Source organism: Giraffa tippelskirchi, chromosome 9 (genome assembly GCF_054371585.1).
Source record: "Giraffa tippelskirchi isolate mGirTip1 chromosome 9, T2T-mGirTip1v1.2.pri, whole genome shotgun sequence".
Taxonomy (NCBI): Eukaryota; Metazoa; Chordata; class Mammalia; order Artiodactyla; family Giraffidae; genus Giraffa; species Giraffa tippelskirchi.
The window spans coordinates 152820065-152838998 of record NC_137283.1 but is presented as its reverse complement, the minus strand read 5'-3'; the positions used below and the strand labels follow the sequence as shown (position 1 = coordinate 152838998).

Genomic DNA, 18934 nt, shown 5'->3' with positions numbered 1-18934 from the left:
TAGTTTTCTATATATAAGTCTTTTGTTTCTTTAGGTAGATATATTCCTAAGTATTTTATTCTTTTTGATGCAATGGTGAATGGTATTGTTTCCTTAATTTCTCTTTCTGTTTTCTCATTATTGGAGTATAGGAATGCAAGGGATTTCTGTGTGTTAATTTTATATCCTGCAACTTTACTATATTCATTGATCAACTCTAGTATTTTTCTAGTAGAGTCTTTAGGGTTTTCTATGTAGAGGATCATGTCATCTGCAAACAGTGACAGTTTTACTTCTTCTTTTCCTATCTGTATTCCTTTTATTTCTTTTTCAGCTCTGATTGCTGTGGCCAAAACTTCCAAAACTATGTTGAATAGTAGTGGTGAAAGTGGGCATCCTTGCCTTGTTCCTGACTTTAGGGGAAATGCTTTCAGTTTTTCACCATTGAGGATAATGTTTGCTGTGGGTTTGTCATATATAGCTTTTATTATGTTGAGATATGTTCCTTCTATTCCTGCTTTCTGGAGGGTTTTAATCATAAATGGATGCTGAATTTTGTCAAAGGCTTTTTCTGCATCTATTGAGATAACCATATGGTTTTTTTCTTTCAATTTGTTAATGTGGTGTATTACATTGATTGATTTGCGGATGTTAAAAAAACCTTGCATTCCTGGGATAAAGCCCACTTGGTCATGATGTATGATCTTTTTAATATGATGTTGGATTCTGTTTGCTAGAATTTTATTAAGGATTTTTGCATCTATGTTCATCAGTGATATTGGCCTGTAGTTTTCCTTTTTTGTGACATCTTTGTCTGGTTTTGGAATTAGGGTGATGGTGGCCTCATAGAATGAGTTTGGAAGTTTACCATCTTCTGCAATTTTCTGGAAGAGTTTGAGTAAGATAGGTGTTAGCTCTTCTCTAAATTTTTGGTAGAATTCCGCTGTGAAGCCGTCTGGTCCTGGGCTTTTGTTTGCTGGAAGATTTCTGATTACAGTTTCAATTTCCGTGCTTGTGATGGGTCTGTTAAGATCTTCTATTTCTTCATGGTTCAGTTTTGGAAAGTTATACTTTTCTAAGAATTTGTCCATACAGATGGCTAACAAACACATGAAAAGATGCTCAACATCACTCATTATTAGAGAAATGCAAATCAAAACCACAATGAGGTATCATTTCACACCAGTCAGAATGGCTGCTATCCAAAAGTCTACAAGCAATAAATACTGGAGAGGGTGTGGAGAAAAGGGAACCCTCTTACACTGTTGGTGGGAATGCAAACTAGTACAGCCACTATGGAGAACAGTGTGGAGATTCCTTAAAAAACTGGGAATAGAACTGCCATATGACCCAGCAATCCCACTGCTGGGCATATACACCGAGGAAACCAGAATTGAAAGAGACGCGTGTACCCCAATGTTCATCGCAGCACTGTTTACAATAGCCAGGTCATGGAAGCAACCTAGATGTCCATCAGCAGATGAATGGATAAGGAAGCTGTGGTACATATACACAATGGAATATTACTCAGCCATTAAAAAAAATACATTTGAATCGGTTCTACTGAGATGGATGAAACTGGAGCCCATTATACAGAGTGAAGTAAGCCAGAAAGAAAAACAACAATACAGTATACTAATGCATATATACGGAATTTGAAAGATGGTAACGATAACCCTATATGCGAGACAGAATAAGAGACACAGATGCATGGAACAATTTTATGGACTCTGAGGGAGAAGGTGAGGGTGGGACGTTCTGGGAGAATGGCATTGAGATGTGTGTATTGTCATATGTGAAACAGAGCACCATTCCATGTTCGATGCATGTGACAAGGGCTCAGGGCCGGGGCAATGGGATGATCCAGAAGGATGGGATGGGGAGGGAGGTGGGTGGGGGGTCCGGGAAGGGGAACACATGTAAACCCATGGCTGATTCATGTCAATGTATGGCAAAAACTATTACAATATTGTAAAGTAATTAGCCCCCAACTAAAATAAATAAATTTAAAAAAAAAAAAAAAAAGAAATCCAAATCAACTGGCCCAAATGTCCAGTGAGCACCTAGCTTGTACATGATTTTCTTGCTGGGTCCTCACATGGCAGGGAAAAAGAGTGAGCAATCTCTCTGTATTTCTTCTTAAAAGGGCACTAATCCCATCATGAGGCCCCCCCATCCTCATGACCCCGTCTAACCCTAGTTCCCTCTGAACGATCCCATCTCCAAATATCACCACACTGGGAATTAGGGCCTCAACATGTGAATTTGGATGTGACACACTCAGTCCACAACAATGTTAATTTTTTTTAATTTATTTAATAGTTACAGAGGTTATTTGTTATTCTAATCCTACCTAAACACGTTTTGATAAAATTATATTTTTGTAGAGGTGTGTCCATTGAGCTTATAATTTCAATTTTATCAACATAGAAGTTGCTCTCCCTATTTTCTTCTTATATTTTTAATCACTTTTCTGTACACAATTTCTCCTTTTCATGCCTAATATTTTGTATGTGACTTTGATCTTATTTCTTCTTTTCTGGATTAGTACAACTAGAGATTACTTAAAATTTCATTAATATTTTCAAATAACAAGAAAGATTACACGCTCTTATAGACCTTTGTTATTTCCTTATTTTTTACTTTATTGATTTCTGCTACTGCCTTTATTTTTTTCCAGTATAGTTTGTTCTAAGGATATTTTTCAAACATTATGAATAAAACATAAAAGATTCATTGAAAGAGACATTAAGTAAATTTTTCTATCTTTTTATTGGTTTTCTTACTTTCACACTAATTTAGAAGAGAATAGAAAGATAATGACTCTCTTCTGGGTGTATACCTGTACTAGTTGTTAGTTTCTTGCCTTTCAATTCCAAAAACAGTGTATTGCTCTGCTTAAAATATTGGAGTTGGAGGGCACTGGAAGGAACACAGCAGGAGGAAAATATTTTTTCCCTGGATGCAGTATGGTTTCTTTCCTTTTGTCCTTGCAGTGTTAGGCTAAGCCAGTATGACACCCAGTGGAGTTCACCTCCAGCCAGTTTCAGCAACGTCCCCTGCGGGCATTTCCCAGCATCCCCAGTAGGTTACTTCCCAGGATTTCTTGTGGGCATTTCTCAGTGTCCCCTGTGAATGACTTCTCAGTGAGTCCTGCATGTACTCCAGCCTGACTTCCAAGAAAGTGAACTTCCAAGTCAGAGGTTCATAAGCTTCACTTAGAGCAGCCTAATCTGAAATAACAAGTCAAACCTCTTGTATGTGGGAAGGTTGCCATTACATTCAAACTGCTGAGATCACTGTAGGAACAGTGGGGTCAATTGGTCTATGTCAGGGTACAGTAAGAAACTAGGTAGTAAGCTGTGATCCCCACAACTTTCCCATTCCCACAAACCCCTGCCCATCTGAGCCATGCCCCAATTTCACCTCTTCTTGGCTATGAAGACCCAGAGATTTAGCTCTTGTTTGTAGACTATGACCTTTCTAGTCGACAGAGATGGAAAATAATTTACATAATCCAATACTCTGGAGAAGTGTCTCAGAGTAGTAAGGACAGGTAAGAAGACAAGCAGTGGCTATGAGAATCCAATTATCACAGTTTTCCCAAGCCCTTTAAATTTTCTAAATTCCCCTCTTGTTGGACCACAAGTTTTATGATTTTGTTGTTTTGTTTTGTTTTTTTAAGACTGTCATTAAATGTCTGAGAAGATCAACAAAGAAAAAGTCTTCATAGAAGCAACAGAAATGGAAATGCAGTTCTAAACATATAAAGTTAACTAATTTCTACTTTATTTCGTTGGAGTAGGGAATTTGGAATTTGTTTTGGCTCTGGTATGCTATGCTACTACTGAGAACACTGGGTTTTGACTATAATAAAGCATGTATTTAGAACGTTTAATATTCTATTCATTACATATATCTAATAACATTATTTTAATTTTGGCTCTAGTAATAATTTGTGAATTAAAATAATCTCATTAAAATGATTTAGAGCAGGATTAGCTCATACTGAATAATCCAAAATTCTGAAAATATTTTCTGTGCTCTGACTCACAGTTAGAAGTGGGATTGGATTTCTTTTACTGAAATGAATTATGCTTCACACATGAATTACTTTCACTAATAGTTTTCTTTCCCCTAAATCCTATTCTATGAAATCTTCACCAGCATTTTGAGCATAAGTGAGGAATAGCTAAAGAAATATGGGAAGTGGAAGCATGGAATAGAGATCTATTTATGTGGACTCTTGTAGCTATGTTTCAGAAAAAATTAAACACTGAGAGTCAATATTCCCTGTGTTTTAGTTAAACTGGAACAGGAAGAGCTATTTCTGGTTCTGTTAGCCTGTGGGTAGAAATAGTAAGCAAAGAATCTTCGCAAGTTGTCTTGGGAGCAGGAGTAAATTGTTGACCCGAGTTGAAGGTCGGCTCTTGGGGCCATTCAACCTCCTTCTGAGCAGAAGTGCCAGCCTTGTGCTGGCAAATGGACCAGAGAAAGGTCACTGGGCCATGAGAGACCAAATACAAGCCCTGAGCCGGGCAGTTCTTGAGCTACAGAGCAGCCCTTGGGAAGGAGCCCTATACAAACAGTCTCCCACATTAGTACCCTCAGTGTTTGATTCCTGGAAAAGTTAACCTTGCTTCTCAGCTTGCCTGCAGATGTAGACATGCATGACAGTTCCTGACCATTCATTTCAATATCCTGAAGCTAAAATTATTTTTAGGAATCCAGAAGGTAAAGATGATATCCTCAGGACTCCTTGAGTCAGTGGGGTAAGCTGGACTCTGCTCTTTCCTATAGGAACTCAAAACTTTAAACTGGAAATAATGAAGTGTGCTTGATTGCTCTGTTGTGTCTGACTCTTTGCGACCCCACAGAGTGTAGCCCACCAGGATACATTCCATGGGGATTCTCCAGGCAAGAACAGTGGCGTGGGTTGCCATGCCCTCCTCTCGGGGATCTTCCCAACCCAGGGATCAAACTCAGGTCTCCCGTATTGCAGGTGGATTCTTTACTGTCTGAGCCACAGGGAAGCCCCACTGATAAAGTAGGCAGTTTATTATTATTTATGCAGCAACCCCTGATTCACATGCTCAGTTTCAGTGCGGGCACTTAGGTTGCTCTGGTGCGAAGTTCACTGTGATTCTATAACAGGCTCTGGCTCTTAGTTACATTCCGATCCCTTCATTTTCGTAGTCATAAACCAATGCTTCATTGTCAGGCCCAAGAATGAGTTCCTGGGTGCCAATGGAGATGTATAGTGATATCAGAAGTTATAGAGAAGAGAGATCCCTAAAACACTCATCTTTACACCCCAGAGCCACTCAAACACATAGGCTAGTATTTACCCCACTAGGAAACCAGGACATGTTATTTGCTAGTCACCCATCTCTTTAGAGTCATGTTTCGTTATCATGATATGGACTCAGGAGGTGGCATTAATCAGCAATTTTGCTTATCACAAACACAGGAGTGATGACACTGACTTCCTGGTTTATTCAAGCTAACGTGTGGAAAGTGTTGATCACCTGTCTCGATGAACATTATCCATTGAGACAAGTCTCTCCTATTTAGCCTCTGTCGTGAGTACCCCACAGAGAGCCATGGGATACTGCACAGATATGCTGCTTCTGCTTTACTGTTTGTTCATATACATCTATTACCATCGATATGTGTGCATTACTCCCCAAAAGAAAGTGGGAACCTTGACAAAAACTCGAATTTAACTTTTCACCTATGATTCACTAAATTAATATGATCCATGTAAAATTTGGGAAATAAGATACTCATATTTCATTTTTAAAAACCATTATGTAGTATCATCATAATGCTCTAAAATAAGATTACTATAGCAGCCCCTTCATGGAAGCCAACTTTTGCTATTACCTTTTAGTTACCATTTTTCTTCTACTTTGCAGGTATATATATTTTTAATTTGTATATTTTAACTGGAGGATAATTTCTTTACAATGTTGTGTTGATGCAGGTGTATTTTCTTACCAGCTGCTTAACAAGAACTGAGATCTTAAAACAGGAATTTTCTCAGTTGTATTCATTGCCCTTATTTTCACTACCTGCACACAATTTCAAACTTACCCATCTCTGATAAATTCTTTTCTTCAAGAATATGTTTGCTCCTCCAAACCTCTATCCCATTCCCTGATCGTCTACAAAGACACAGCTAAAGTTCTTCATCTATATAAAGTGTCAAGATAAGAAGGAAATGTCTTCCAGGTATTAATAAAAACTAAGAATAATGACATAGTTATTTCCCCAGGAGTAAATTATAACCTTATATGCAATGGCAACTTCTAGCTTAAAGATGCTGTTTTTTAACAGGAAAGATAAATAGAATGTAAATTAGGAAATCTATTTTAACAAGTGTCACCTGTGTGTAAGGTCCAATGGAAAGAAAAACTAAGAGACAAAAAGAAATCTTGGGAGATCTCTGTGAATATTCTGTCACTGGAACAAATGAGATTAATGTGTAGGTAAGGCAAGCAGGAGGAGCTTCCCTGGTGCCTCAGCAGTAAAGAATCTGCAAACAATCCAGAAGACGCAGGTTTGATCCCTGGGTGGGGAAGATCCCCTGGAGGAGGGTATGGCAACCCACTCCAATATTCTTGCCTGGAGCATTCCATGGACAGAGGAAACTGGCGGGCTACAGTCCATGGGGTCGCAAAGAGTCAGACACGACTGCAGCAACTGAGCATGCAGGCACGCTCGCAAGGCAAGCAGGAGAGCAAGATGCCCAAGTAAATGAATCCACAAGTCTATAGAGAACAGAAGTGCAAAGGGAAAAGGAACAAAATTATGAAACCAGGGCAAATTTCCAAGAAAGAAGAAAAAAAGAAAAAGCACAATTGTGTGGCAGAAAAATGAAAAATGTTCAAGTATGAAAGGAGATGAATCTTGCAAGCGACTTGCAATTTCAGAAGGCAAAAGAGAAAGACCCAGGAAATGTTTTCTCTCTCATAGTCAGGGAGAGAAAGCTGTTAACAAAGGACAGTCAAAAGGCAGATGCTTTTTATGTGTCTTTCCCTTTCTCTCCTTTCAAACAATTGCAGCTGCTACCGGTTAACCAGAGGGGGTACCATCTGAGTGTGGAGCATCAGACAAGAATAGGCAAATAAATAATTGGAGTGTCTTTTTCTAAAAATTTAGTTCTGCTAAAATTTGCAGCTCCAAGTGTTCTCAGGAGTTCATAGATATTATTATAGACATTTTAGTCTTTATGTCCTTGAGATATCCTGTTAGCATAGTTTCTAAAACCCAGAAAGAGAATGTGCATGTTTGTGCTATTATTATTACTATAGAGTATTTTACATACAATAGTATGTAGTAATATTAACAGTAATTAAAGTTATACTGTTTTAATATTGATAGTATAGTATATACTATGGTATATAGTAATATAAGGGCTTCCCTGGTGGCTCAGCTGGAAAAGAATCTGCCTGCAATGCAGGAGACCTGGGTTCAATCCCTGGGTTGGGAAGATACCCTGGAGAAGGGAAAGGCTACCCAATCCAGTATTCTGGCTTGGAGAATTCCATGGAATTATAGTCCATGGTGTTGCAAAGAGTCAGACATGACTGAGTGGTTTTTGCTTTCACTTTCATAGTAATATAATAGTAATGCATAATTTTTTACATAAAAATTTATGGAAGAAAATATGTAACCTTGCTTACTAGACTGAATAGATTCACTTTAACTCTTACAGAGTTTTAGAAAACTAGATATTTGAAATTTATCACACCCAGAAGTTATATGCATATAATATAAACATGCCTAAGATGCTTATAATTATCAGTGAAAATGTGATACCATTTACAAAAGACTATAGTCCTAAATTGACATATACAGCATACATTCACTGATAAATAAAATAGGTGTGTTGTTGGACCTCACAGGAAGTACAATCTAGGGAAGGTAAAAATGAGTTTTCTGATTTTTTTAAAAAATTATTTTCTCTTGTCTCTTTTCTCCATTCCCTTTTTCTGAAACTTCTATTTATCAGATGCAAGTATTTCTTCTTTTCACTATCTAAGACTCTTTTCTTTTTAATTTCTAAATTTAACCCTCACATTTTAGGCAATTTGCTTGATTTTGACCTATAACTCTTCAATTTTAATTCAGGCAGTTTTATAGTTCAAGAGATTTTTCTTCTCTGTTCCTTTATCAGGTTCTTATATTATGCATGCAGTATTTTCCTAATTCTCTCTTAGACTTTATCGTTTCTTCTCTGACATTATTTTCTTTCATGTTTGATTTGTAACTTGGGTTTTTCTGCTTCAAGCTTTCCTTAAGTGCCTGGAAAGACCTGGTTCTTCACTCATATTCAGGATTTATAATGGCACCTTCCATCATTAACTTAAGGCCTGTTTGAATAAGTGATTAAAAAACTAAAGGGAAGTAAAGGAAGAGGAGGAGTAGCTAGAAAGTCTGAATTGAGTTGTTGTGAATATGAAGCTATTTGAAGGCAGGTTTCTTCCCAGCCTGCGCTGAGCAGGATGCAGCTCTGAGTGGCCCAGAAGGAACAAGCCTTAATTCTGGGGCACCATCTCCCACATTAACCATTCTAGTTCTCCCCAGCTAGTTTTTGTTTTCCATTTTTTAAAGAGAATAACCCACACATTTTCATCCTTTAGGGCATCTAGGTATTTCAGTATTCTGTAGCAAGCATGAATTGGAGTAGAAAATGGCAACCCACTCCAGTATTTTTGCCTAGGAAATTCCATGGACAGAGGAGCCTGGCGGGCTACAGTCCATGGGGTTGCAGAGTCAGACATGACTGAGCATGCATGCATGCAGCAAGCATGGGTGGTCAGCAATCCTGTGTGTAAACCTCCTATACATGTGCATTGGTGCCAGTCCATCCACAATTTTGCCCTCAGTTGTAATGTTTCCAAATTTCTGAAGATATTAATCTTTCATGTGCAGGAAAGATCAACTAGAATTGGACAGGAACTCTTTAAGAAATTCCCAAATTTTAAGTTGTTTCTTATTTTTCACAATATTTAGATATTTCTAAAATAATAATAAATAATCCTAATAACAAAAGTGAAGACTTTTCTAGGATAAGATCACACTAAAAGTTTCAGAGGTTTTCTATAACAAAGACAACATAATAATAAAGACACAGTTTGTTATTATTATATGCTGATATATTGTGACAAAACAACATGTTTCAATCATATTGAAGATTGTTTTTTTTTTCCTAATACAGATATTTGGTTATAGAAAATATTATAAGAAAGGCGCTCCACACATCAATGTTTCCTGCTCTTGCTTTTGACTTGACAATAGTGGTGTTATGGACTCAATTATATTCTCCTAAAATCCCCATGTTAAAGTCGTAACCCCCCACCCCACCCCACTCCCTATACCATAGAATGTGACTGAACTTGGGCAGTAAATGTAATTCAATTGCAAAGAGATCATGTTTTTAATTGTGCATTAGCAACATTAATTTATAAATGTAAGCCAGGACAAAAATGAAAGTTTCTCTTCTCCCCAAGTCAGTCGCCAGCTTCAAAGCCATGGTAAGGATTCCATGCAAAGATCAAGCACTGAATTCAGTGTTGTTTAATATGCTGAAAGTCCTTTTTAAATCAAGAGTTAATTTCTTTAGAGATTGTCTTCTTAGAAATTTTTGCAATAAAAACTATTTGTATCATTTCAAGTGCAATAAACTGGTCTGTTCAATGATAGGCATTTTCCATCCTGGGCTATCTTTTGAAACACAGCGTAACCCAGAACTCCCAGAGATTTCAGCTATATGTGACTACTCAGGAAAGTATTAGTTTGCAATAGCAAAGAACATGCAGGGAACAGAGAGGGAAGGGAAGGAACAATTGGAAAGTGAGACTTGAATAGAGAAATAAAATAGCATAGGCTGCTTGGAATGGGACTAGTGATCACTGATGAAATCCTTGTGACCCATAGCAAGTTCTGTCCAAGTTGAGATAGAGATCAAGTACCAAAGAGAGAGCTGGGATACAAAAGGGAAACAGGAGGCAAAGGTGATGTTCTCAGACAAGGCCCATCTGAGACATCATCATATCATCCATGTGTTGAAGATGAGATAAGGAAAAGCATAAGGCAGTTCCAGGAATGTTTCAGCAAAGAACTAGCTGAGGCTGGGTTTTAGGGCCAGGCTTCTGAAAGAGATGAGGAAAATCTGGGTACACAGGAAATGCCAGCAGGCTGGGGCCGTAAAAGGAGACAGTGCTCTACCCTCAGGGAAAGAATGAGATTTGAAAAGCTGCAATCCAGCATGGCTGCTAAAACACAAAGGGGTCAGGTATTCTCCATGCTTCTTGAGTAAAAGAGAAGCAGAGTACCATGTCTGGAAAAGCCTCACTGGTGAGGTGAGCCCTCTGGCTTCTTACCTGTCTGGACTCTGAGATCCTTTAGGAGGGCAGAACAGCCTCTATAAAGATGAGACTGAGACTGCAGGGGGCTTTGAGGGAATCCATGTACTATGCATTGAATTTTGCCAATTTCAGTACTGGGTATGAAAGAGTAAGGTGAAGAAAGCATCTGAGTTCTAGTCCCTGTTCTGCCACTAAATAATGATGGTGTATTGGAAAAGTCACTTTGTCTTTCTGGGGTCTTCAGTAAGACCCATTAGGGGTTTCAGAGTGTTTCAAACCTCAGTGTTTCAGAGATTTTCTATAACAAAAAACAGCTTAATAGTAAAGACCCATTAGGGGACTGCATGGAATATTTCCACATGAGCTTCCAGGGCTAGCAGTCTGCTATCTACTTTGTGCTTTAGCTCCCTCATCTAAAAAAAAAAAAAAAAAAAATGGGTTAAAGAATAATACATGCCTTCTAGACTTGATGTGATTTAACAATGTGAAGTCCTTAGAAAAGTCCCTGCTGTTAGCTATCTCTACCGTTTCCTTTCGTTTCTCATTACCACCAGTCTAGCGCAAATCCATATCATCTCTCTGTCGGATAACTTTAATGCGGCTTCCCAGGTGGCGCTAGTGGTAATGAATCTGCCTGCCAATGAAGGAGATGCAAGAGACAAGGGTACGATCACTGGGTCAGAAAGATCCCCTGGAGTAGGGAGTGGCAACCCACTCCAGTATTCTTGCCTGGAAAATTGCATGCACAGAGGAACATAGAGAGTTAGTCTATGGGACTGCAAAGAGTCAGACATGACTGAGCACAACAACAATGATCTCCATACCATTTCCCCATTTGCAGTGACTCCAACCAGGACTCAACAACTAGAGTGGGGCTTCTTAAAGACCAATCAAGGAGCCTCCTAACATTCCATGCATGGACCTGTAACATTCAGGGAATTCTCTGAATGCACACAAAGAGTGTGTATTTCTGAGAAAAGCTCTTTAACTTTTATTAAACTTTCAAAATAATTTCAAAACAAGAGAAGTTACTGCAATGAGAAACCTACACACTATAACCGGAGAGTACCCCTGGCTCATTGCAACTAGCAGGGAGGACCCAACTCAACCAAAACTAAATATAAAAATTTTTTAAGAAAATTATCTGAAACAAAGGAAACTTTTTCCCCCCACCAAGTTTCTCCTCTTTTCTTTGCTCCTCTATGCAGGAAAACAACTCTAGGAATTACAGATCTTCACGGTATAGACCCTTCCTCCCTATTCTCTTGGGCCCTTTCTGACCTGGCTTTCACCTACATCACTGGACCAGGACTACTATTGTGAAGGTCACTGGTGACAGTTCTTTAATGGCTTCTCATCTCATTCAAAATAAAAGCTAACGTTTTGCAATGACCTATAGTGTCCTCTGTGGCCTGGTTCCTCATAACCACTCTTTCTTTCTTCCATCTTCTTTTAACCGTTCTGTCCATTTCTGCCAAATTGGCCTCCCCTCTGTTCCTCACAGAACAGAAAAATAAGCTGTGAGTTTCTATAAGAAGATCATCCTAGAAGAGGGAATTCCAGGTGCAAAAGCCCTGGCATGAGGAGCAATTTGGCAGAAATGGACAGAACGGTTAAAAGAAGATGGAAGAAAGAAAGAGTGGTTATGAGGAACCAGGCCACAGAAGAGACCTTAGGTCATTGCAAAACTTTGGCTGTTATTTTGAATGAGATGAGAAGCCATTTAAAAAACTGTCACCAGTGGCCTTCACAATAATAGTTCTGGTCCAGTGATGTAGGTGAAAGCCAGGTCAGAAAGGGCCCAAGAGAATAGGGAGGAAGGGTCTATACCGTGAAGATCTGTAATTCCTAGAGTTGTTTTCCTGCATAGAGGAGCAAAGGAAAGAGGAGAAACTTGGTGGGGGAAAAAAGTTTCCTTTGTTTCAGATAATTTTCTTAAAAAATTTTTATATTTAGTTTTGGTTGAGTTGGGTCCTCCCTGCTAGTTGCAATGAGCCAGGGGTACTCTCCGGTTATAGTGTGTAGGTTTCTCATTGCAGTAACTTCTCTTGTTTTGAAATTATTTTGAAAGTTTAATAAAAGTTAAAGAGCTTTTCTCAGAAATACACACTCTTTGTGTGCATTCAGAGAATTCCCTGAATGTTACAGGTCCATGCATGGAATTTTAGGAGGCTCCTTGATTGGTCTTTAAGAAGCCCCACAGCTGATTTCCTCACTTCTCTAAGGGCATATCTCAAATTTACCTTTCTGTAAGACCTTCTTTGGGAATCTCAAGTGAAATTTTAAACTCCTTCTTGAACACTTCATATCCTCTTTCCCTGCATTAGTTTTTTCTCCTCAGCATATATAATTTTCTAACATAACATGTATTTCACTTATCTATTTAATTTATCAGATCTTTTGCTTAATAGAATGCAAGCTCCATGGAGAAGACTCTTGAGAGTCCCTTGGACAGCAAGGAGATCCAACCAGTCCATCCTAAGGATATTAGTCCTGAATATTCATTGGAAGGACTGATGTTGAAGCTGAAACTCCAATACTTTGGCCACCTGATGCGAAGAACTGATTCATTTGAAAAGGCCTTGATGCTGGGAAAGATTGAGAGCAGGAGGAGAAGGGGGTGACAGAAGATGACATGGGTGGATGGCATCACCGACTCAATGAACATGGACATGAGTTTGAGTAAACTCTGGGAGTTGGTGATGGACAGGGAATCCTGGCATGCTGCAGTCCATGGGGTCACAAAGAGTCAGGCACGACTGAGAGACTGAACTGAACTGAACTGAAGCTCCATGGGGGCAGGAATTTATGTCTGTTTTGTCCACTGTTAAATCATCAGAATCAAGAACAGTGGTGGGTATATAGCAGATTCCTTAAAAATACTTGCTTAAGAAGTCAATAAATGAATCTTATTTTACATAACAGCAGCATTTACATCTGTTAAGGGTGTTTCTTCCTTGAACCATTTTCTTCATTTGTCTTCCAGAATCACTCTTTTCTTTTCCCTAGTTTACTAGTGTTACCAAAAGCTGTGTGTGAGTCCAGCTAGCTGCTCACCACTAAGCTAGGTTGGTGGAAAGGAAAGTTTGCTTTATTTCAGATGCTGGCAATTGGTGGGGGAGGGTGGCAGATATCTGTTCAAAGGCTGAGTCCCCCACACTGACAAGCAGGGGGTGAGAGCTTTTATAGACAGATTGGGGGGTGTCCTACATGCAGAAACAGCACAAGCATCTCTAAGTCATCTTCGAATCAGTCATCAGTGGTCTTACCAGCACCATCAAGGCTGTTTTAGGTACAGTTAATCTTCACTCCCAGGATCCATTTGTTCCCATTTCTTTGTGGCCAATTCTCAGAATGGTGGCAGCTCATGTCCTGGTGTAGTCTGGTCATCGTGTAGTTAACTTCTCCACCTGGTGTTTTGGCATCTATAAGACAGCTCACAGGATATGGCTCAGAATGTTATCCACAGCCCTTGAGAAAGAACTAAAGGTCCTTGACTAAGCTTCATGGCTGCATTATTATCATTTAGTCTCCTTTGACTGTTTTCCTTTGTTCCCACATTTCTCACTTCTCTAATTAAAGTTTTCCACAGGCAAAAGACAGGCAGAGGACATGGTGTGTGTGTGGTGGGGGCAAGAACCATACGGTCCGTTTCACTAGCTTTTCTTTTTAGTCCTTTTTATCCCATTTATTCCTCAATAACCCAACCTATTAATGTTGGCAAGTCTCAGTGCTATGGTTCAATTGTTGTGTGTTCAGTTATGTCTGACTCTTTGTGACCCCATGGACTGTAGCCTGCCAGGCTCCTCTGTCTGTGAGATTTTCCAGGCAAGGATACTGGAGCGGGTTGCCATTTCCTACTCCAGGGGAATCTTCCTGACTCAGGGATCAAACCCGCATCTCCCACAGCTCCTGCAGTGGCAGCAGATTCTTTACCACTGAGCCACCTGAGAAGCCTATGGGTTCAACTGTGTCCCCCTAAATCCATATGTTGCAGTCCTAATCACCAGAGCCTCAGAAAGTGAACTTACTCACAGACTGGTTTTTACAGAAGTAGCCAAATTAAAGTGAGTTCATTGGGAAGGATTCCAATCCCATATGACAGGCATCCTCATAAAAACAGGGAAATTTGAAGATACACAACACACAGGGAAAACCCCATGTGAAGATCAAACCAGAGATTGAGGTAATGCTTCCACAAGCAGAGATGGTCAGCAAACCACCGGAAGCCAGGAAAGAGGATTCAGTTCTCCGTCACCATGCTTAGAAAGAACCAACCCCACTAACAGCTTGATCCCTGACTTCTAACCTCTAGAAACAATACACTTCTGCTGCTTGAGGCTCTCTGTGTCTGTGCTTTGTGACGCCAGCCCCAGTGACTGAATACACTCAGGGGTTTCAGGTGTCAAGATCCTTCTCTAGCCACATTCAGTCCCTGGGTGATCTCACTCTTTTGTGTCTTTAAATCCCATCTACACACTGAGGACTCTCCTCAACTCCTCACAGTTATCCCCAACTCTACACAACATCAGATTTAACCAGTCCAAAACAGACCTCATCTTCCCTGGGAACCCCCTTAGCCACAGTCTTCTTCATCTCACTTAATGGAAACCTCATCCTTCAAGTTGCTCAAGTCGTTTACCTTGGAATCATTCAGGACTTTTCTCTTTCATAGCTTCCATTTATCAGCAAAAAGCTTGATTCTCCTTTTGAAATGTATTCAGACCACTTCTCACCACCTGCACTGCTGGTGCCCTGGTAGCCATATTGTCTCTCCCATGATTCATAGCGGCAGTCTCCTCATGTGTCTCCATCTTCCATTCTTAGCCCCCTTTCACCCTCTTCCCAGCACAGCAGTCAGATTGATTGTGACAACATGCATTTCAGAAAATCCAAAATTCGGCATTGTTTCTTCCTCTCATTCCTCAAGCCCTTAACAGCAGCCTGTGAGGCCTCACAAGTTCTGTGCTGTGTGTTTAGTCGCTCAGTCGTGTCCGACTCTTTTTGAACCCATGGACTGTACCCTCGCAGGCTCCTCTGTCCATGGGGATTCTCCAGGCAAGAGTACTGGCGTGGGTTGCCATTCCCTCCTCCAGGAGATCTTCCCAACTCAGGGATCGAACCCAGGTCTCCCACACTGCAGGCAGAGTCTTTACCGACTGAACCACCAGGGAAGCATCACAAGTTCTTGTCCTTGGTAACACCTTTGACCTCGTGTCCTCCTCAGCCCTTGTCCAGCTCATACTGTTCGGGGCATCCTGCCTTCCTTGCTGTTCAGATGTGCCAGACTGTTCCCTCACTTGCTCTTGACCTTGCTTGTGCCTAGAACACTAATCTCCCACATATCCTCCTGGTACATCACAGTCATTTGGCAAATGTCTCTTGAAGGAATAGGGAGTCAACTGAGAAGATTCATATTAATGAGATAAAATCAAAACTCTTTAGGGAATTCCCTGGCAGCCCAGTGTTTAGGACTCCACGTTTTCACTGCCTTTGATCCCTGGTCAGGGAACTAAGATCCCACAAGCCATGTGGCATGGCCAAGAAAATACATAAATAAAACTCTAGATTCACATTCAAATTGCACTTCAGTGATGCCCACCTTTTATCTTTATAAGCTTCTGTGTGCAAATAGCATCTAGAAGTTTTCTGTTTTCACTGCAGTGAGTGATTTGCATAGAAAAGTCACTTAACAAAGACCTATAATTTGTGAAATCAGATATGAAGGAAAGGTACAGTTAGTCCCATTCATTTCAATTTGTATAAGCCATTTTCCAATTCCTAGTAATTATAGACTAGTCTCTCCTTGTGTAGCCATTTCTTTTAATTGTAGCAAATGAAACTGAGCAAGGTTTTGCTTGTAATGACAATGATTCTTCATTAATAGTTAGAGTCTACCTGATTCTACCTAACCTGATTTTTCTTGTCATTTCTTTAAGCCCCTTTGGAGAATTTAAGATGCATAGCCTGGGATTTTAAAAAATCCCTGCATGGACTTATTCTTTTTTGGTTTTGTACTTATTGTGGTTGTTGTTTAGTAGCTCTTTGCAATCCCATGGACTGTAACCCACCAGGCTTCCCTGTCCACGGAATTTTCCAGGCAAGAATGCTGGAGTGGATTGCCATGCTCTCCTCCAGGGAGGAGGAGTTATAGTTACAGAGTTTATAGAGTTATAGAGGAGGAGTTTATAGTTATAGAACCCCGGTTTTTCACTGAGTACATGGCCTTACAGAAAAAAAGAAAATTCCCAGCCTCTTTTGCAAACAACTGTGACCATAACACTATGTTCTACTCAAGAGAATATTAGTGTAAGGTATCGTAAAGAGAGAACCAGCATGCATTCTTTTTTCCCTTTTTTTCTATGCCCTTTCCTCCATCCTGCTGCCTAAAATGCAGGTGTGATGGCTGGAACCCTAGCTGCAATTTTGGATCATGAGGGAAAGGGCCATGTCCTAGAAAATGAGGGGTGAGCTAGAAGGAGTTTAGATTACTTAGGGGCTCATGGAGCAGAAGCATCATGTTAACCCTTGACATTTTACTTCTGGCCTTGTATTACCAAGAAATTTTTCTCTTGCTTAAGTCACAGTTATTTTAGAACACACCCAAAGTCAAATATAATCCTACCCTAAACATCACAAGTACTATTTAGTTCCTGGAACTTTGGAGCTACAACAAATTACTGCAAAGAATCAAAACAACAGAAAGAATCAAAACAACAGAAAGTGCCTGCAATGATAATCAAAGGTCTTTATTGTCTATATTTAATTTCTTACAATCATTTTGGAAAAATAATTGTTTCTCCAAATATACTTTCACTGAAGAAAGCTGATATGACCTAAGCATTATCTGAGAGACAATGGAAAAAATATTTATCACTGAAAAACAAGTGTTCTGTTCAGTTTACACATTATACATAATTAACACAAGCATAAAGGAAAAGTTCAGTGTCAGAAAGAGGCCATTCTCCTTAACTGAAACATTCGATCAGAAGAGTATTTGGCAATTAGAGATTCAAATTTGAAAGATTTAAAAATCTCATTCAAAATAAATGCTGCCTAAGAAAACACAACATTTCTGAAAATCTTTATTTTAAAGAATTTTTTTTATCTTTGCTTTTGGTATTCTCTTAGACACTCTGAAGTTTATTTAACACAGCATTCTATCTGCTCAACATTCAAATTTAGATGTGCTGATTATCTCCTCCACTCTTCTGCATAGTTAAGTATGTCCTATAAATAAACACATCAATTTTGCTTGATTACTACCCTTCCAAAAAGCCTCATATAATTGGAATTAACCTAGTATTTACCTATCATTAAATATATTTTTGTTAGAAAGGATACATAGCACATGAAATCACAGAATTCTCATGAGTTAAAGACAAATTTCATAACTCACAAATAATATTTACAATGTAAACATCACAGTTATTACATCAGAGTAAAATAAATCACAACATTCACAACACAATGTATTTTATTTGGTTTTGATATTGAAGTAGTTTTCTTGAATTACTTATGTAGAACTCAAAATAAAATTACTTCACTTATTGTTGTCCTTCAAGAATTCTGAAAAAGAAAGAATTGGTGTTTTAAGCATAAAATCATTTACAGCCTCTGACTTTCATTTACTGATCCATTCATTTAATAAATGTTTCTCTTTGCACTTGATCAGCAGCTTTTGATCACATTTTGGAATATCAAGAGGGACCCTTCCAAAGAACTTACTGTTGGGAAGGGAGCCAGAATGTGAAGGGGTTCTTTAATTAGTAATAAATAATTAGTAATAAATAATTACTTATTTGTAATGTTCACAATTGGCTGACCACCAAAATTTCCTGTTAAAAGAATTTGTTCAATGTCACCCATTCAAAATAGCAAAAAATGGAGGATGGAATCTCATAAAGGGACAGAGTAATGAATCCTCTGTTACATTGTAGTGTCTATTGTATTTCTTGATTTAATGGAAAAGTCTTATTTGATAAACTTCTTTGAGAATCTGTATGTTACTCTCTCTTTTGAGCATTTGAGGAGTTTGTTTCTCTGAAATGTCTATGCATGATGAGGAAAGGGCACCTGTAGCACCGTTGACCACGTATCTCTTACAGGGATCTTTCATGCTACAGTAGCAGAGTTGAGCAAATGTTACAGAAACTGTAGAATACACAAAACCAAAAGTTTGTCCTCAGAGTCCTTTAGAGAAAAATTGTGACAACTTGATATAGTGATGCTACAAAATTTCTTTAAAGACTTGCCAAGCATTATAAAAATATTTTATGAGCTACTGTAAACATTAATGTAACTCAGGAAAGAAATATGCCTTGTGTCCATATTCACACAAAAACAATTTTGATAACAACCTTATCAACTTAGCAAAGAAAAAATATCTATTTGTGTTTTCTCTACTCCAAAAATGTTTTACAGTGGATATTACTAGAGTCGTAGTATCTACACTCACTTTATAGATAAAATAAGCTAAATTTGACTTTTGCTCCATGAAGTTTATTATGTTTCAAGAAATACAGTATCTGCTGTTCACCTGAAACTATCACAACTTTGTTAATCGGCTATACCCCAAT

At 38.9% G+C, this 18934-nt stretch overlaps 1 protein-coding gene across 2 annotated transcripts in view; it reads left to right on the top strand.

Annotated features, from left to right (window-relative positions):
* Positions 1-13282, top strand: part of FBXO5 (F-box protein 5) — a 141273-nt gene extending 127991 nt beyond the window's left edge. Inside the window, exon 7 of one of the 2 annotated variants that reach the window (XR_014065512.1) lies at positions 12767-13282. Coding sequence is in view for 1 of the 2 variants with exons in the window: in XM_081530303.1 (XP_081386429.1) it covers positions 12767-12795 (29 nt within the window). In the remaining variant the exon portion in view is untranslated. The remainder of the gene's footprint in view (positions 1-12766) is intronic. The other variant, XM_081530303.1, reaches the window with a different exon arrangement.
* The last annotated feature ends 5652 nt before the right edge of the window (positions 13283-18934 follow it).